The following is a 20,897-nucleotide window of genomic DNA, read 5'->3' on the forward strand; positions in this document are numbered from 1 at the left end:
CATAGAAAAGGTGGATATGAAGGCAGAATTTCCTTTTGTACAGGAGTCAATAACCAGGGGCAGAGACGTAAGGTAAGAGTGACAAGCTCAGGGAAGAAACCTACTGCATTGAATAGGAACCCAGAAATAAGTTTGCTTATGCAGGAACAGACCTGAAAATGAGGCAATTCCTGCAAGCCTATTGACCTACGTTTAGAAACTTCAATAAATTCTCTTGTGAATAAATGGTTGGTGTTGTCCTGTTGGAGGTTGGTGGTGGGGATGGAACTAGATAGTTGCACACTCACTGTCATCACAGCAAACTGGACTCTGAATCAGTGTGGACTGCTGTATTGTAATCATGGAGAGGTTTCTAGTGGATATAGTGGGTGGCATGGTGGCACAGTGGTTAGCACTGCTGCCTCACGACTCCAAGAGTCCGGGTTCGGTTCCTGGCTTGGGTCATTGTCTGTGCAGAATTTACACATTCTCTGTGTCAGCACGGGTTTCCTCCAGTTTGCTCCCACAGTCCAAAGATGTACAGGTTAGGTGCATTGGCCGTGTTAAGTTACCCCTTAGTGTCCAAGGATGCATAGATGAGAGGGATTAGCAGAGTAAATATGTGGGATTACGGGGATAGGGCCTGGGTGGAATTGTGGTCGGTGCAGACCTGATAACCTCCTTCTGCGCTGTAGGGTTTCTATGTTTCTGTATAGACCCATGACAGAAAACTGCCTTCTGTTTGCCATTAACTCCCGATATAATTTAAACTGCCCCACAGAGGCCCAGGGACAACGGGTGTGGAAAATGGGTAACTTAAATGGACACTCTTGTGATTGGGGTGAAGAGTGTTGATGCATCAGTGCAGAGGATGCTTCACCCTATTTTTAAACCACGCTGTGCCCGCAATGGGAGTGAAACACCGTGGGGTGGTCTTTACTCTGCATCTAACCAATCACTGGGTGTAGTCAATGGGGAATGCATTCCCACCGTGAATGGAAATGACCAACGGGGCAGTGTGGAGGCAGTTTTACTGTGCATCTAACCCACGCTGTGACATCGGTTCCCTGAAATGAGGCTATGTCTTGTTTCCCAGCTCCAACACCCTCTGTCTGAATGAGAGTAAAACCCATCCACAAACAGACAATTAAAAGATTGGAAATGAACGGATTCAACACTCACCTCCGAATTCCCCTTCCCCTATCTTATCTCCTAATGTTAGTTGCTGCATGTTAAGCAGCCAGCCCGCTGAAAGAAAACAAGGAACAACATCAACAGCGGAGAATGTTTGTCTAACCCACCGTTACTGCAAAGCAGAACATAGAACCTGGTCTCGTGCATTTGTGATGGTGAATCATACTGAACAGATGAGTCCCATCTTAAATCCTGATCATTGCTGTTAGCCGATCTCAGCTGGTTTGTCAAGGGGACATTAACAGCTGACTTCATCACCCCGGGATTTAAAATGGAAACAAAACAAAAATAAAAGTGGCTCCGTGGTTAACACTGCTGCCTCACAGCGCCAGGAACCCGGCTTCAATTCCGGCCTCGGGTCACTGTCTGTGTGGAGTTTGCACATTCTCCCCGTGCCTGCATGGGCTTCCTCCAGGTGCTCCAGTTCCCTCCCACAGACCAAAGATGTGTGGGTTAGGTGGATTGGCCATGCTTAATTGCCCTTAGCGTCAGGGGAATTAGCAGGGTAAATACATGTGGTTACAGAGATAGAGCTTGGGTGGGATTGTTGTCACTTTGGATCGATGCGGGCAGCGCAGTGGCACAGTGGTACAGTGGTTAACACAACTGCTTCACAGTGCCAGGGCACGGGGTTCGATTCCCAGCTTGGGTCACTGTATGGCATTTTCCCTGTGTCTATCTGGGTTTCCTCTGGTTCCTCCCACAGTCCAAGGATATGCGGGTTAGATGGATTGGCTGTGCTAATCTGCCCCTTAGCGTCAAGGGAATTAGCTAGGATAAATGCATGGCATTATGGGAATATGGCCTGGGTAGGATTGTGGTCAGTGCAGACTCAATGGGCCAAATGGCCTCCTTGTGCACTGTTAGGGATATTCTATGAAGTCAGTGGTTGATAAAGTAACTCTAAGTCATTATGCAGTGAGGTATGCTGCATAGTGCTTGTGCTTTTTATTCATTGATGGGATGTGGGTGTGGGCTAGGCCAGCATTTATTGCCCATTCATAACTGACCTTGAGAATGTGATGGTACTCTGCCTTCTTAAACCGCTGCAGTCGGTGCATTGCAGTGCTGTTAGGGAGGGGGATCCGGGATTGGGACCGAATGACAGTGAAGGAACAGCAATTTATTTTCAAGTAAGCCTGGTGAGCGGCTTGGAGGGAATCTTCCTGGTGTTGGTATTCCCATGTGTCTGCTGGCCTTGTCCTTCTAGATGGCTGTGGTCATGGATTTGGGAGGTGCAATTATAAGTGATCAAAAGGCAGCTGGTAACAGTGGTACTGTTGTCCAGTTGTAGTATGGCCTGGGTTTTCACAGAGTTATGGAGAATCTGTGCGGGGTGCGGGGACAATGGATCTCAAAGTCCTGTTCCTGTTATCAACTGATCCTATTTTCATCGGTAGGAGAATGGCAGGGGGAGCATGACTCACACATGGGGAAGTCAGAACCCGACAAGGCCATTTGAACTTGGTGCTGAATTCAAACAGACTCCATTTTCACTGGGGTTAGGACCTTATCATACAGTGTATCATGTCTGTTTTTTTTAAAGACTACAAGTGCTCAGAAAACATGGATATAATATTGGAACGGTAAAGTTGTCAAGTTATTTAAATCCCCTGCCCTTTACATTTTGGAAAGAAACACAGCCTCCCTGTGTCTCTAAGCTGAAAAATATCAGTGATTTGAGTTTCAATCGATGCTTATTGACATAATTGCTATCATCATGGTATTATTACTGCTTGCTGCTTGGTATTACTGCTTGGGATTTTAAGGTTTTGGGATGAACGAGGCCACAAGATCCCTCCCAAGCTCAATGGATCTTTCCATGCTCCACCCCTTGCCCGCTCTGATTGTCGTGGCGGACAGGACAGTAAAATTCTGGCCTTTGACTGCTTCCACAGCCTATCATTTTCATAGTGAGGGAGCTGTATATTTACAGTTTGATTGACAGCCCCAAGAGATTATTAAAGGATTAGTTGTTTGATATGGGCTTATGAATACAAATGTTTGTTTTATAATATAGTGAATGTGTTTTTATCAACTGGAGTATTTTTTTTCATATAGTGAAGCCTATAATAGAGATTTAGAACTTTATTTATTACACCTCAGTGTGGCTCCTGAGGTTTGCCGTGATAGATGTTGGGTGATTTGAGAGTGTAAGGGCAAAAGGTGGTGGGTGGGGAAATGGAACAGAACAGAGCGGAGACTCACTCATTCTGTAACTTCCAGACTAAGCCAAAGAGCTACACCTTTACGGAAATGGAATGGAATAAAACATCCTGTAAGTGTGAAGGACCCCATGCAGGTATGTGTGTCAGTGTGCTCACTTTCAATTGCTTACATTTTGAGAGCTCTTCTGCAGCTGACTTTGTGCCTTCCTTAAGTTTGGGTTTTGTTAATCTGGTGATAAGTCCACATGCATCTTTCGTGTAATGCTAAAAAAGAGGGCAAAAAAGAGCAAATTAAAATTTGGGGCTCTTTAATAAATGGGCTGTGCAGCCGTTTTGTTGAGATATTCAACCCGTACAGATAAGCAGTCACAATGATGAGTACCACCCAGTATACCAAGACCACGATGTGTACAAAGCAGTGGCACCTGTATGCGCCTCATTTATCATTATTTATTTTGTTCTTTGAAAGCAAAAGATGATGTATGTTCATTAAAAGTTCAAAATCAGTTATCTCGAAATGCAGAATGAGAGGCCATTCAGCCCATCATGATTATGAATCTATGCCTGTTATGGACTGAGGACAAACAGTACGTTCCCTGCAGCCTGGATCTAACTCATGGCGGTGGGGGGGAGGGAGGGGTTTATCCCACTTTGCTGCACCTGGTGTGGTTGGCACCAATCTGGGAAAATAGTGCAGGCCTAAAAATCAACTTTCTGCCCGGAACAAACAGTCTGCAATTGTCCTGTTCTTCCCTACTGAAGTGAATTGATGGGTGTGAGGTTGATTAGCATGTCCTCACAGATCCGGATAATGCAAGTACCCCATCCCTTGAACGTACAATCTTGCCGGAGGCTAGGATTCAGCTGTCCCCAAGCCAGCTGCCGGGCCTTGGGATTTGATCATCCCAAGGCTGGTGGAGATGCATCAGGAAACCCGGGGATCTGTGGATGGGCTCTCAGCAACCATGCTACAACTGCAAGGCTGTTTAGGGGAGTCAAACAGAGTGCAGTTGCAGGAAGTGGTGCCGACACAGCATGCGAACTAGGCCAACACTGCAAGGGTGACAACCACAGTGGAAAGTCTGCCTCAGGGATCTGTCCTAGTGAGTGACAGGGTTCAGGCCATCCTGGAGACACTGTGGGTCACAGGCGAGGGTGTTGCTGGCAGCCAGGGGGCACAGCTTTCAATGGCCACGGGTGTCGGGTGCTGTGGGAGACACTGCTTACCATGGCTGGGAGTCTCGCCTGCCCTCTGGAGACACAGCAGGCCATGGCTGTGAGCCTCAACAATCTAGCTGAGGGATTCCAGAGCCTGGCTCACTCACAGAACGCTGTAGCAGAGGGGCTCCAGAGTCTCAGAGGCACAGGGCCGAGGGATCACAGACCATGGGGCAAAGGCGTGTGGGCCTCGAGGACTGGCATAGCCAGGTGATGCCAGAGCTTCTGGAGCTCAGTTCAGTCGCCCTGGCATCCCATGGAGTGTCCTTGGGGCCTCTGGGCACCACAGGGGAAGAGGAAGGGCTCGAGCCCATGCTGGGGTCTTCCAACCAGGAGATCCCAGATATCCCGAAACCTTCCAATTCCCTCCTTCCTCACACCGGGGCATCTCAGGGCCAGCAAGATGCAGAGGGGCACCGAAACAGTACCATCCTCAAGTCAACCAGGCCCCTCAATTGCCCCACAAACGTGTGTCCCCAACCCTTACAGCTACATGGGCCACACCTGCAGGACACTCTGAGGCCTACGCTAATGAGAGATCCATGAACCATTTTCCATTTGTTTCCTTTTCTCTTATATTTCATTTCTGCCTTGCACTTAAACAAAATCTGGCATAACATATGGCCAGGCATCTTGATTTATTTTCAGTTTGACACCTGGATGTAAAAGTGGAATTGAAATTAGACAGTTTCTATAATGGCTGGCTGGCCACAACATCAGCTTATGACCGGGTGCTGAACTGAGAATTTATCACATTGTCTTCTTTCCTCTTTGCGACAAGATGAATTGCTGTGCACCAACCAACTTGACCCTTTAGTTCTAGAACCAGCAGTAATGAATATCCCACTTTCTACAAACTAACTAACTGTGTCCGGTAAAATGTACAAAACAGCCCAATCAGGTTGTTCCTACCAGAGGGATGTAAGAGCCAAAAGCTACAATATAGTAGCTTTACTAAGGGAGGATTGTGCTCAGTGATAGACCCCTTGTGCACAGTGCTTGGGCTCACACCTGAAGAAGGGCCTTGAAATTCTAGCCCAGCTGGAGACTTCAGAAAATTGGAAGGAAAGTTGCCCAGAGCATAAAATACCCAATAGCCAACTTCCAGTCTAAATTTAAACAACAACAACAACAATGTCAACACTCTATTAAGTTCAGTTTATTTATTATTAGTCACAAGTAGGTTTACATGAATATTACAATGAAGTTACTGTGAAAATCCCCTAGTCGCCACACTCCAGCGTCAGTTTGAGTACACTGAGGGAGACTTCAGCGTGGCTAGTGCACCAAACCAGCAGTCTTTTGGACTATGGGAGAAAACTGGAGCACCCGGAGGAAACCCACGCATACATAGAGAGACCGTGCAAACTCCACACAGACAGTGACCCAAGCCAGGAATCGAACCCAGGTCCCTGGAGCTGTGAGGCAGCAGTGCTAACCACTGTGCTACTGTGCCACTCAACAGTTTGATACAGAGGCTGTAAATATAGCAAGCACAGCCGAAATTAATACATTTTCAGCATTTTTCCCAGGCAAAAATTTTTTTGTTCTACCACATCAACTTTAAAAAGTCTCCTGGAAAACAAGTTAACTTCCTTTTTTCACATCCCAGTGCGCCTCCTGCGCCAATATCAATTCACAATAGAGCTCAGGGCTATTTTTGAACTTCCTCTGTGTTACTTTGTTTAACGATAATGTTGAAATACTTCCCATTTCTTTACACCCTGAGACCAGTAAAGTTTCCATTACCCTCAAGGTGCCAAAAGCAGATATACCAAATTTGGAGATGGGGAATTGGCACAACTAATTAATCCTGCAACATTATTTGTCTTAAAGTTTGAGTTGTAGCAAAAATTGTAAATATGCAGTTTACCCTTCTTAGGGTTTATAAACTGAGGTTCTGGACCCTGTAATTTGCACATTTTCATATTTACCACAATAGTTTGATACAGAGGCTGTAAACATTATTTACCGTAAGAAGTCTCACAACACCAAAGCCCAACAGGTTTATTTGGAGCAAACACCACTAGCTTTCGGAAGTGGTTGTTCCTTTGTCAGGTGGGTGGGAGCTCTTATCACAAACAGGGCATTCAAAGACACAGATTCAATTTACATGAATAATGATTGGAATGTGAGTCTTTGCAGCTAATCAAGTCTTAAAGGTACAGACAATGTGAGTGGAGAGAGCATTAAGCACAGGTTAATGAGATGTGTATCATTTCCAGATAGGAAAGTTAGTGAGATTTTCCAAGTCCAGGCAAATCAGGGGGTTACAGATAGTGTGACATGAACCCAAGATGCCGGTTGAGGCCGTCCTCATGTGTGCAGAACTTGGCTATCAGTCTCTGCTCAGAGACTCTGCGCTGTCGTGTATCGTGAAGCCCACCTTGGACTACGCTTACCCGAAGATCAGAGGCCAAATGCCTGTGACCGCTGAAGTGTTCATCACCAGAAAGAGAAGTCTTGCCTGGTGATTGTATGGTACGTTAGGGAGACTATGCAGACGCTACAACAACAGATGGATGAACACTGCTCGACAATCACCAGGCAAGACTGTTCTCTTCCTGTTGGGGAACACTTCAGCGGTCACAGGCATTCGGCCTCTGATCTTTGGGTAAGTGTTCCCCAAGGCGGCCTTCACAACACACAACAGCGCAGAGTCGCTGAGCAGAGACTGATAGCCAAGTTCCGCACACATAAGGACGGCCTCAACCGGGATCTTGGGTTCATGTCACACTATCTGTAACCCCCCAAAACTTGTCTGGACTTGGAAAATCTCACTAACTTTCCTATCTGGCAATGATACACATCTCATTAACCTGTGCATAATACTCTCTACACTCACATTGTCTGTACCTTTAAGACTTGATTAGCTGCAAAGACTCACATTCCAATCATTATTCACATAAATTGAGTTTGTGTGATTTAACTGTGATTATCTTTGGCATTCTAGGTCACAGTGAGTTGAAGCCTGGCCGATGGTCCTGCAGGGTATGCAGAACCTTAGTCTGGCAGAAGATTGTTCTGCAAGGAATTCAACTAGCTGAGAATCGCCATTATTCTGTACCGGAAGTCCCTTAGGGGAGCGTAAGAAACTTTGACTTTGTGATATGCACTCGGCCGAGCATGCATTCACACCTATCAAGGTACAGAAAACCCACCGAGACCTCAAGCCCAGGCGATTGGCTAGGAGGTGAGACAAATTAATTTACCGTACCTGGTGCAAGGCATCGGATGGTTGATGGTGCCGCGACCCGCTCCTGATGTCTCTTGCCCAGATGATGACTATTTGAAATAAATGGCCGGTTTGTGTCTTTAAATTTAAATTTAAATTTGTGTCTTTGTGCCCTGTTTGTGATCAGAACTCCCACTCACCTGATGAAGGAACAGCCTGGTCCGAAAGCTAGAGGCGTTTGCTACAAATAAACCTGTTGGACTTTAACCTGGTGTTGTGAGACTTCTTACTGTGTTTACCCCAGTCCAACGTCGGCATCTCCACATCATAACATTATTTAGCACCAGGGCCACTGGGTTCAATTGTGGCCTTGGGTCAATGTCTGTGCAGAATCTGCAATTTCCCCCACTGCCTGTGTGGATTTCCTCCGGGTGCTCTGGTTTCCTCCCACAGCCCAAAGACGTATGGGTTAGGTGGACTGGCCATGCTAAATTGACCGTTAGTGTCAGGGGGATTAGCAGAGTAAATGCATGGGGTAATGGGGATAGGGTCTGGGTGGCATTATTGGCAGTGCAGACTCGGTGGGCCAAGTGGCCTCCTTCTGCACTGTAGGGATTCTTTCCTCCAATTGCCGTACATCTGGTTTTGTGTCTAAACCAAATGGGGTTTAATTTTGATTTTGGACAACAATATGTTGGATGTTTCCATGGCTGGCCCACTTGGCACTTCTGACTGAAGATGGTTGTAAATGCTTTTGGCTTTGTTTTTTGCACTGATGTGCTGGGCTCCCCCATCATTTGGAAAGGGTATATTTGTGGAACACCCTTCCTCCCATTTGTTGCATAATTGTCCATCACTAATCACGACTATATGTGGCAGGGCTGTAGAGATTTGAACTGATTTATTGGTTATGTGAATGAAATATAGATACTACCTTTGAATCATTACAAAATTAGCAATTGTTCATTGAATATAATCTTCAAATTTTATTTTTTCACAGGATGTGTCAAATCCATCGTTTGTTGCCTGTCCTAACTTACCCTTGAACTGAATATGTCAGAGGGTAATTAAGAGTCAAGCATAGGTGTCCTATGTAAGTCAGAGCTGATTAAAGTGGCAGCTTTCCTTCCCTAAAAAAAATTACTGAATTAGATGGGTCTTTACAACAATCGATGATAGTTTCATGGTTACCATTACTGAGACTAGTTTTAAATTCTAGATTTGCTAATTGAATTACATTCCACCAACTGCTCTGGTGGGACTTGAACCCATGTGGGATTATTAATCCAGTGACATTACCATTATACCATCATTGCCACTATCTGCACTATCAGAGGGAAAATCAGAGTGCTGGTCCGTGCTATTCTGCGATAATGAATTTACTTGAAGGTTCAATTCTGGTTGCCACACTACCATAGAAGGATATGGAGACCTTGGAGAGGGTGCAGAAAAGATTTACCAGGGTTTTGTCTGGTCTGGAGGGCATTAGCTATGAAGAAAGGTTGGAGAAACGTGATTTGTTCTCCTAGAATGTTGAGGGGTGACCTGATAGAAGTCTACAAGACTATGAGGGGCATGGACAGAGTGGATAGTCAGAAGCTTTTTTCCCAGCATGGAAAGGTCAATGACCACAGGGCATAGGTTTAAGGGGCAAGGTTTAAAGGAAATGTACGAGGCAAGTTTATTTTTTAGAAAGGGAATGGTGGGTGCCTGGAACTTGCTGCTGGGGGAGGTATTGGAAGCAGATACGATAGTGGCTTTTAAGGGGAGTCTTGATAAATGCATGAATAGAATGAGAATAGAAGGATATGGTCCCTAGAAAAGTAGGGGGTTTTAGTTCAGTTGAGCAACATGGTCGGTGCAGGCTTGGAGGGCTGAAGGGCCTGTTCCTGCGCTATAATTTTCTTTGTTCTTTGTTCTCTCTTTCCATCATGGCAACTTTAACAAAGGTTTAATGGAAAATTCCAAATTCGCACCTTACATCTTTGATCCAAAGGTTTCACTATTTCAAGTCTGCCAAAAGTAATTTTGCCAATGTCTTTTGAAAGAATATTGTCAGGAGTTCCCCTAGGTTTCGGTTGGTTAGGAAGCCTGGCACTGAGATTATAGATCAGGGAAGTCCTAGTTTACTCTCTGTTGTTGAGTTAGCTGATCACAGGAATGGAGTGGGAGCTGCTACATCTGGCACCATCATCTCGAGATTAGACAGGAGACATAAGGTGAAGGTTGGATCAGCATTGGCTGTAATGCCTTCCCTTGTTGATCTGCCCATCAAAATGCACTGTTTAAGTTTATAAGACCATAAGAAATAGGAACAGGAGTAGGCTGCTCAGCCCCTTGAGCCTGCTCCGGCATTCAATTAGAATCATGGCTAATCTGATATTCCTCATGTCCATTTTCCTGCCATTTTCCTGATTAAGAATCTATCTCAGCCTTAAATGTACACAAGGACTTCACCCTCACAGTCCTCTATGGCAAGGAGTTCTAAAGACTCACAACACTCAGAGAATAAATTCCTCCTCATCTCAGCCTTGAGTTAGCACCCCTTTATTCTGAGACTATGCCCTCTGGTCCTAGACTCTCCCAAGAAGGGAAACTGTCTCTTAGCATTTATCCTGTCAAGGCCCCTTAAGAATCCTGTATGTTTCAATTAGATCACTTCTCATTCTTCTTAAATTCCAATGAGTAGAGTCCCAACTTGCTTAACTTTTGCTCATAGGACAATCCCTCTATACCTGGGGTCATTCAAATGAACCTTCTCTGAACTGCCTGCAATTAAATATCTTCCCTTAAATAAGGGGACCAAAGCATGGTGGCACAATGGTTAGCACTGCTGCCTCACAGCGCCAGGGGTCCAGGTTCAATTCCTGGCTTGGGTCATTGTCTGTGTGGAGTTTGCATGTTCTCCACGTGTCTGCGTGGGTTGCCTCTGGATGCTCCTGTTTCGTCTCAGTCCAGAAAATATGCTGGTTAGATGCATTGGCTGTACTAAATTCTCCCTAAATTCACCAAAACAGGTGCCAGAGTGTGGCAACTAAGGGATTTTCACAGTAACTTCATTGCAATGTTAATGTAAGACTACTTGTGACACTAATAAATAAAACTGCTCCCAGTACTCCAGATGTGGCCTCATCAGTACCTTGTACAGTCGCAGCAAGATTTCCCTACTCTTATACTCCAATGCCATTGAATTAAGGGCCAACATTCTATTAGCCTTCCAGTTTACCTGCTGTACCTGTGTGCTAGCTTTCTGTGCTTTGTGCACAAGTACCCCAAGTGCCTTTGTGTTGCAATTTTCTGCAGGTGGACTTATGCATAAAGAAGATCTACTTGGACAAGGTTGCAGGTAGTCATGCAATTCTTCCCACCACAGGTCCATATAAGGAGAGGGAAAAATGGTATTTTTGTACCCTTTGATTTCAGACCACCTGCTTTCCATAACTTTTCACTGTGCGATGAACAGAAACTGAATAGCTCACCTCAATGAGTTCGATAAGGTTGTAAAAATAGTTTTCTTCATCGATGGTTAGCTTATTGTCTTTGTAAATGACGCGATAGTGACTGATTTCCTCTTGTGAGCTGACGCACAATACATAATCACCAGGATGTCGAACGGATTCACGCACCAGGAAAAGACCATCTTCCGTGGGCTGGAGTACCCTTACTGCATCTTCACCACTGATCTTCCCGTGGAACCACCTCGCAAATCAAGTGAAGACCAATGTTGGTGAAATATTCAAGATATTTCCAAGGTCCCCTCTCCCCTTGGGCAATGCTTTCAATTCCCCACAACCCCAGTAAAGCTAACAACTTTTCAAAACTTCCCCAATTCTTCTCAACTTCATCCCTAGGTGTTTATCTTTTTTGCCTGTTTTGTGTGCCCTTCTCCTGAAGGCTTTGACGCAGGGATGTTCCACAAGGCCAGCAATACTTGAATGCCCCACTCAAATGACTATTCTTCATGTATAAACCCAAACCAAGAGTGCTAACAAGCTATTCAACCATGGGGAGATGGGGAGGTGAGGGGACCTTGGCAGATGCACAACATGCAGGTAGATCTTGGTTTTGTGTGATAATGTGAAATGGCAGATAGCAAATCAGCAACATGTTTTAATCTCTTCCAACTTTTATATTCATAGGTTTATTTCCACTATTTTCACACAAAGAAAAGATCTACCTCATGTACTGTCCTGCAGGAATCACTGGAAAACAATAAAGTGTAGGAATTGTTGATGCATTTCCTCTGCAACCATAGATCCTTGAGGTCAATTATAGTACGCTATTGGGCCCGACTTTAATATAAAATCAATATAATGCAGAATGAGATCATTCAGCCCATCAAGTCTGCACCAACCACAACCCTACGCAGCCCCTATCCCCATAGCACCATGTATTTATCATGCTATCCCCCTGATACTAAGGGCAGTTTAGCATGGCCAATCAACCTAACCCACGCAAGTTGGACTGTGGGACGAAACTGGACCACCCAAATGAAACCCACGCAGACACAGGGAGAACGTGTAAACTCCACACAGACTGTGACCCAAGCTGAGAATTGAACCCAGGTCCCTGGTGCGGTGAGGCAGCAGTGCTAAATCAATGCAAACTTTTAGGTTTTACAAGATGTCTGCTGAAGCATTCCAACAGGGTGAGAAGGTACATTTGATATTGGGAAACAGAGAAGATGACTTCCATTTCCTATGTGTGTCAGTGGGGTTTGGGGGGGGATGCAGGAAGGAGGTAGGGCTGTCTGAAGTCCATTCAATGCAGTTGGAGAGAAGTCTGATCAATGTTTGAAGACAGGCTTCAACTACATTGACTCGGCCATCTGTTAATGCTAATCATGGGTTCAGCCTTAGCTCAGGTGAGACAGTCTTACCCGTGAGTCAGAAAATCATGGTTCCAAGACTCGAGCACATAACCTAAGCTAACACTTGAATGCTGATGGAATGCTACACTGGTGGAGACGGCACCTTCAAACTGATGGCCTGGTGGACACCCCATAGGAGATTAGCAGAGGGATCTTCCTGACCAACATTCATCTCTCCGACAAGAACAGAAGATGCTGGAAAATCACGGCAGGTTAGAGCTGCTCTGACAAAGGGCCATCCAGACTCGAAACGTTGGCTCTATTCCCTCCTCACTGATGCTTTGACCTGCTGAGATTTTCCAGCATTTTCTGTTTTTGTTTCAGATTCCAGCATCCACAGTATTTTGCGTTTATCTCCGAAACTGGGAAAGATACTTACGGCATCAGACTGAGTTTAGGGTCAATACGAATGGCCTCACGCTCACGGAGATTACTTCTGGATATCAGACCTTCCTCCTCGGTCTTGTTGTTTTTTGCTCTGTACCAACCCTTATTCTGCGTGCAACAGAAGAGATTGAGCTTGAAAACCAATGGACCTTGATCCTTCCCTACCTCCTGTCGCCTCACAACTGTCCCCATTCACTCCTACCCATTGCTTTTGTTTCTCTATCTGGTTATCAGGTACAGATAAAGTGGAGTGGATGCTTCCTCTTGTAGGGCATTCAAGGATGAGCGGTCATAGTCCTAGGATAAGGGGTAGCAAATTTAAAACAGAGTTGAGGAGAAACTACTTTTCCCAAAGGGTTGTGAATCTGTGGAATTTGCTACTCAGAAGTGTGGTGGATGCTGGGACAGTGAGTAAATTTAAGGAGGAGTTAGGCAGATTTTTAATTAGTAACAGGTTGAAGGGTTATGGGGAGAAGTAATACATCAGCCATGATCGAATGGTGGAGCAGACTCGATGGGCTGAATGGCCTAATTCTACTCCTACATCTTATGAACTTAACACTACCTTGGTCAACTCTCAACTTTTCCCTTACTCCTGCAAATTTCCCAATTCTTCTTCCCACACAGTCTTCCTCCACCCTGCTCCCCATCACCATCATCCTTGCAATTTGAAAATTAACTTATCCCACCAAGCAGGGCACATGTGAATAGAAGATGAGGGGGTAAGAATGGGGACAGTTAGAATCGTATCATCCCTACAGTGCAAAAGGAGGCCATTTGGCCCATTGAGTCTGCGCCTACAAAACTCCCACCCAGACCCAATCCCCATAACCGCACCTATTTACCCAGCTAATCCCCCTGACACTAAGGGACAGTTCAACATGGTCAGTCAGCTTAACCTGCACATCTTTGGAGTGTGGGAGGAACCCGGAGCACCTGAAGGCAGCCCACCCAGACATGAGAAAACGCCATGCAGACATTGACCCGAAACCAGATTTGAACCTGGATCCCTGACGCTGTGAGGCAGCAGTGCTAACCATTCTTCTGCCCAATAAGAGAGTTGGCACATGGGTAATTGATGAGTTGATTAAGATGCCGTTTGGAATCTGTGCCATATGAAGGAGGGGGATGGGGAAAGACAGAGAATTTATAAGGCAGGAAACTATGTGTTCCTCAGTCATTAAATTTTTCTAGAATAGTGTTCTTGAAAAGAGCAAAGTTTAAGAGTGAAACATCCACTCGCATGGCGACAAGGTGGCATGTCACATTCTTCGCATGCCAAATAATGAAATAACTCCCTCCTGAACAGGGAACAAGACATGAGCGGATAACACAAACATACTCACGTTAACAACCTCAATAATGGTCAGGATATCTCCCTTGTGAAATGATAGTTCATCTTTCTTTGATGTTTTGTGGTCACACTTAGCTATACATTGTGTTCCAGGATTCCAACCTTTCTGCAGAAACAAAATAAGAAAGTAATTTGGAACAACAGAATTACTAAATGTAATTGAAGAAGTGAATAAGAGAAACTCGTTCACACTGTGACGTGTGGGAAGGAAATGGCCTCTTGCCAACTTATTTGTCAGAGGTCAGCATTTTCCATTGAAAGGTTCACCACCATGTCCAGAGCAAGCAATGTTCAATGAATTTAAGGTCAGTACTTGGCTGATCATAAAATCCTTACATTGCAGAAGAAAGCCATTCGGCCCATCAAGTCTGCACCAACCATAATCCCACCCAGGCCCTATCCCCGAAACACCATGCATTTACCCTAGCTAGTCCTCCTCATAGTAAGGGGCAATTTAGCACAGACAATCCATCTAACCGCACATCTTTGGACTGTGGGAGGAAACCAGAGCACCTGGGGGAAACCCATACAGACACAGTGGAGGGTGCTGCTGATCCCAGCAGAACCCCTCACCCCACCTCCCCACAAATGGACCTTGGTTACAAAAGGAAGAAAATAAATCAGCCCGGGTCCCCGCTGATGATTGCTCTCCAGTGACCCCTTAAACAAAATGAAAGTGTGTGGACATCTTCTGTGATGCAACCTGCTTCTGAATAGCTTGTCAACACTCAAGACTAATACATAAATAGCGGCTGAAGTGCTGGAGGCACTTCTGACACCATGTGCTAAAGAAGGAATCAACAGGAATGGGGTTGGGCAGTGAGGCATGGGAGTGATCCAAACATCCAGTGGTCTCATCCAAAACTGTACATCAGTATTTACAATTCAGAAAGATATAGATGTGAGGGAACTTGGGGAAATAAATATTGATGTCTTGAAGAGTGTATATATTACAGAGAAGGAGGTGCCTGAAGTCTTAAAGTGCATCAAGGTAGATAAATCCCCAAGATCCAATGAAGTGTATCCCAGGAGACTGTGGGAAGCTAGGGAGGAAATTGCAGATCCCCTAGCAGAGATACTTGAATCATCGGTAGTCACGGGGAGGTGCCTGAAGATTAGAGGGTGGCAAATGTTGTGTCTTTGTTTAAGAAGGGCTGCAGGAAAAAGCCTGGGAACTACAGGCCAGTGAGCCTAATGTCTGTAGTGGGTAAGTTGTTAGAAGGTATTCTGAGAAACAGGCTCTACGGCATTTAGAGAGGTAAGGACTGATTAGAGACAGTCAGCATAGCTTTGTGAGTGGAAAATCATGTCTCACAAATTTGACTGACGTCTTTGAAGGGGTAACCAAGAAGGTAGATGAGGCCAGTGCAGTCATGTTGTCTACATGGACTTTTGCAAACCTTTGACAAAGTATCACATGCTAAGTTTTTGCATCAGGTTCGATATCATGGGATCCAGGGTGAGGTAGCCAATAGGATACAAAATTGGTTTGATGACAGAAGCCAGAGGGTGGTTGTAGAAGGTTGTTTTTCAGATTGGAGGCCTGTGACTAGTGGTGTGCCTCAGCGATTTATATTAATGATTTGGATGAGAATTTGGGAGGCAATGGTTACTAAGTTTGCAGATGAGCCAAGATTGGTGGCATAGTGGACAGTGAAGAAGGTTGTCTAGGATTGCAACAGGATCTTGATCCTTTGGGCCAGTGAATAGCAGATGGAGTTTAATTTAGATAAGTGCAAGGTGATGCATTTTGGTAGAATGAATCAGAGCAGGACTTATTATAGAAAGGATATTAATAAACTAGAAAGAGTCCAGAAAAGAATTTCTAGGATGGTACTGGGTCTTGATGGTTTGAGATATAAGGTGAGGCCGAATAGACTGGGACTTTTTTCCCTGGAGCATAGGAGGCTTGGGGTGATCTTTTAGAGGTCTACAAAATAATGAGGGACATAGATAAAGTAGATAATCTACCTTTTCCCAAAGGTAGGGGAGTCTAAAACTATAGGGCATAGGTTTAAGATGAGAGGGGAGAGATACAAAAGGGTTCAGAAGGGCAATTTTTCACACAGAGGGTGGTGAATGTCTGGAACGAGCTGCCAGAGGTAGTAATAGTAGAGGTGAGTACAATTTTGTCTTTTAAAAAGCATTTAGAGAGTTACATGGGTAAGACGGCTACAGAGTGATATGGGCCAAATGCGGGCAATTGGTACAAGCCTAATGGTAAACACTGGGTGGCATGGAAAAGTTGGGCCGAACGGCCTGTTTCCATGCTGTAAACTTCTAGGACTCTCTGACTCCATTCACTAATCTCAACATCAGAAGCCGCTGTCAATAAATGGGGCCATGAAGCTTTCGGATTGTGGTACAAAATGCAATTGATTTACTAACATTCTGCAGGAATGAAATCTTGTCATTCTCACCCTGTCCGACCTAGATCTGACCTCAATCACACACAAATCCACTGGGTCTTAGCCGTCCTGTTAAGTGGCTGAGTTAGCCACATGTTCGTATCAAATGACTCCGTGCAGTGGTTCAAGAGGCACCACCAGCTCTTTCTCAGGGTGACACATGAGCAATAAACTCTGTCCTTTCCAATGGTGCTAATATACAAACTGTCTTGGAAACGAAAACACTGTTAAATCTCACTGGGAGATGTGGGGGAGGGGATTGGAAATGGGGAAGTAGAAAAGTGGAGGGGGGGGTGGAGTTGAATGGGGGGGTGGAAAGGGAGGGGGAAGTGGGGAATGGGGGGATGGAATAGGGCAGTGGCTAGAGGCACAATTCCAGTCAGTTCCCTCTGTCCAGTTTTCAGAGCTGCAGGAGGTATTGGAGATCGGGCGTGTACCTTTCCCCCTCTCACTAGCCCTGGGTCACTGAGGATGATTTGTAATCGGCCAAACTCCATCACTGCTGATGTCTATGGGAGCAAACCAGGAACCGTGTTGATCTATGTTAGCCGACGCCCTGAGCAGGAAATAAAACTACAGAATACTGGAAATACTCAGCAAGTTTGCAGAGAGAGTACAGAATTAATGAGTTAGTGACTTTACTACAGAACTGGGAGTGCTTCAAAATGTAATTTTTTAAAACCAGTCAGGGAACTGTGGAGGGTAGGGGTGTGTAGGACATGGGGGGAGGGTTAGGGGCATGGGGGCGGCATAATGGAAGGGACAGGGAGGGCATAGGGCATGGGAGGGGTGTGATGGAGGGAACGGGGGGGCCGGCGTATGGCATGGGGGTAATGTGAGGTATAGGGGGTGGAGGGGACAGGGATGGGGGGTATGATGGAGGGGACGGGTGTGTAGGGCATGGGGGAGTACTGTGGTGGCAGGGCCAGGGGGTGATAGAGCATGGGAGGGGTTGATGGAGGGAACCGGGGGGGGCGGCGTATGGCATGGGGGTAATGTGAGGTATAGGGGGTGGAGGGGACGGGGATGGATGGGGATGGGGGGTATGATGGAGGGGACGGGTGTGTAGGGCATGGGGGAGTACCGTGGCGGAGGGGCCGGGGGGTGATAGAGGATGGGAGGGGTTGATGGATGGGAGGAAGGGTGTAGTGTACGGAGGGGGTGATGGAGGGGACAGGGTGTAGGGCATGGGTGGGCCCTGGTGGAGGAGACAGGGAGAGTGTAGGGCATGTGGGGGGGATGATGGAGGGGACAGGGGGGGTGTAGGACATGGAGAGGGGCCATGATGGAGGGATGGGGGTTGTAGTGCATGTGGGGGGTTGATGGAGGGGACAGGGGAGTGCAGGGCATGGGGGAGGTTGATGGAGGAGACAGGGAGGATGTAGGGCATGGGGGTGTGTGGTGGTGGGGACAAAGGGTAAATACTGTGGTGGAAAGCAGAGAAATTACATGACAAATACTGGAAAGCAAGAAGCAAATAGAGCAAGCGAGGAAACAAAAGATGGCTTTCAGGGGCATATCCATGGGTGGCACGGTAGCACAGTGGTTAGCGCTGCTGCTTCACAGCTCCAGGGTCCTGGGTTCGATTCCCGGCTCGAGTCACTGTCTGTGTGGAGTTTGCACATTCTCCTCGTGTCTGCGTGGGTTTCCTCCGGGTACTCCGGTTTCCTCCCACAGTCCAAAAATGTGCGGGTTAGGTTGATTGGCCATGCTAAGAAATTGCCCCTTAGTGTTTAGGGATGCATAGGTTAGAGGGATTAGTGGGTATAATATGTAGGGATATGGGGGTACAGCCTGGGTGGGATTGTGTCCAGTGCAGACTTGATGGGCTGAAGGGCCTCTTTCTGCACTGTAGGGTACTATGAACTATAAATGGGAGAGCAGAATCAAGACCAACAGTTGCTATCCAAAAATAAAGAAGGGGCTGGGCTTACAAACTGAAATTGCTGAAATTTGGTGGCACAGTGGCTAGCGCTGACCCTTCACAGCGCCAGGGACCTAGGTTCAATTCCAGCATCAGGTCACTGTCTACTTGGAGTTTGCACATTCTCCTCGTGTCTGCATGGGTTTCCTCCGGGTGCTCCGGTTTCCTCCCACAGTCCAAAGATGTGCGGGTTAGGTGGATTGGCCATTCTAACGTGCCCCTTAGTGTCAGGGGATAACAGGACAAATACATGGGGTTCAGGAGATTGGGTGGAATTGTTGTCAGTGCAGACTCAATGGGCCAAATGGTCTCCTTCTGCATCGTATGATTCTAAGCGTTGAGTTTGGGAGGCAGTACAGTGCCTAATGGAATTGCGAGGTGTTGGTCTTTCAGGTTCTCTGAACTTCATTGGAACAATGCAGCAGGCCAAGGATAGAGAGGTCAGCGTGAGAATAAAATGGAGAACCGAAATGAAATGATAGGTGTTCAGGGGGTTCCAAGTCACTCTTCAGAACTGAACGAAGGTAGTTTGCAAAGTGGACACTCAATCTATGTTTGGCTCCCCCACTATGCAGGAAACTACAGCGTGAGCAACATTTACAGTAATCTAGCTGGAAGGAAGTATAAATTAAACACTCTTTAAATATACCAAATTACAAGAAATTCTCTTCTTAAGTCCAAAGTATCTCCATAGTACAGGAGAGGTAGAGGGACAATGTGAAGTTGCTGTGAAAATCCCCCCAGTCGCCACACTCCGGTGCCTGTTCCGGCACACTGAGGGAGAATTTAACATGGCCTAATGAAGCCATACACCTAATCAGCGTGTCTTTCAGCCTGTGGGAGGGAACTGGAGCACCAGGAGGAATCCCACGCAGACACGGGGAGAATGTGCAGACTGCACACAGACAGTGACCCAAGCTGGGAATGAGCCCAGGTTCCTCATGCTGTGAGGCAGCAATGCTAGGCACTGTGCCACCCAGTAGATGGGAATGAATTTAAGTGCTGACACCTTACATCGATAACCAGTTTATGTAAATGGCTGCATTCCCATGATAATTTGTTGAAGTTAAACGAACATTGCAAGAATGTGTGAGGGGAGGCCACTTTATTCAGAACTCAAATCCTCTTCCTCCCCCAGATTTCACATGCACATATTCCAGAAAACATTGCAAATGATCCTCCTCTCTTCCTGCTCACAGGTTTGCTGTGTCCCTCAACACTGAAGACGCTGCAAAATTCTTAACCGCAACTCACCAATGCCATTTCAGGTCGCCCGTCTCCTCATGGACCTGCTCGAAGTGCTGAAGAATGATTTTTTCCTGATGGAACAAAGAAGATTGCAGTGAGGGAGCAGAGGATCATCAGTTCTTAACAACAGTCAGGACATCTCCTCCTTACAAGATTTGCACTAATTGCCATTATGAGGTGGACCAAGTACCAGCCACACAATGTGGCACTGTGCAACCACACATAGAAAACAGCAGACCAGACAATGCAAGCCATGGGAGCTAAGGTCAAATGGCTTACAGATGGCACCCAAGCAGCTCTGGTGGCACAGGTGATAAATGCACTGATTTGTGTGATACTTCGTCAGTCAGGCAAGGAGGGGGGGGGGGGGGCGGTCTTCAGTCTGAACCCCGTGTTGGCTGATTTCACCCAAGACTGCATGAGGGTCTCCAAGTATTTGCCCTAAACTGGCTGGAACTTGCCTGTTTCAGTTAATATCATTCATTCTGAAGCTTTCTGTGCCAATGTATTTGAGCCATGTTTGTAGCGGGGAAATAGGTTTCCGCCCTCATAAACATTTTTCCGTCTGCACTGAGCAGATAAAGAAAAGATGCATTGAGCTGCCACCTTATCAAAACCATGTCAAGAACGAGAACACAAGAAATAGGAGCAGGAGAAGACCACATGGATCATCAAGCCCGTTCTGCCATTCAACACACCCCGGGACGATCTGGGACCTCAGCTCCGTGTGCCCGCCTGCTCCAAAACTCCCTGAGAGACCTAAAATCTGTCAGAGTTTAATGTGAAGCACCCACAACCCTTTGGGGTAGAGAACTCCAAAGATTCACAACCCTTTGAGTGAAATAATTTTTTCTCATCTCGGTCCTAAATAATTGGCCCTTTATCCCGAGACTGTGCCTCCCGCTACTTTTTTTTAATTGATTTGTGGGATATGGGGACTGCTGGCTAGGTCAGTATTTACAGACCATCTCT

The 20,897-nt window shown here is 46.2% G+C and overlaps 1 protein-coding gene across 3 annotated transcripts in view; it reads right to left on the reverse strand.

The window, feature by feature from the left end:
* matk (megakaryocyte-associated tyrosine kinase) overlaps window positions 1-20,897 on the reverse strand; it is an 84,249-nt gene that overhangs the window by 28,509 nt on the left and 34,843 nt on the right. For all 3 annotated transcript variants that reach the window (XM_080213242.1, XM_080213240.1, XM_080213241.1), the window contains 6 exons: window positions 19,932-19,996; window positions 14,338-14,451; window positions 12,984-13,099; window positions 11,214-11,433; window positions 3,512-3,605; window positions 1,162-1,227 (listed from right to left, as the gene is read on the reverse strand). In XM_080213242.1, the coding sequence (XP_080069368.1) occupies window positions 1,162-1,227; window positions 3,512-3,605; window positions 11,214-11,433; window positions 12,984-13,099; window positions 14,338-14,451; window positions 19,932-19,940 (619 nt within the window). In that variant the 5' untranslated portion in view covers window positions 19,941-19,996. The remainder of the gene's footprint in view (window positions 1-1,161; window positions 1,228-3,511; window positions 3,606-11,213; window positions 11,434-12,983; window positions 13,100-14,337; window positions 14,452-19,931; window positions 19,997-20,897) is intronic.

The sequence above is a fragment of the Carcharhinus amblyrhynchos genome, chromosome 26, assembly GCF_965287045.1.
Source record: "Carcharhinus amblyrhynchos chromosome 26, sCarAmb.v2.hapA, whole genome shotgun sequence".
Taxonomy (NCBI): domain Eukaryota; kingdom Metazoa; phylum Chordata; class Chondrichthyes; order Carcharhiniformes; family Carcharhinidae; genus Carcharhinus; species Carcharhinus amblyrhynchos.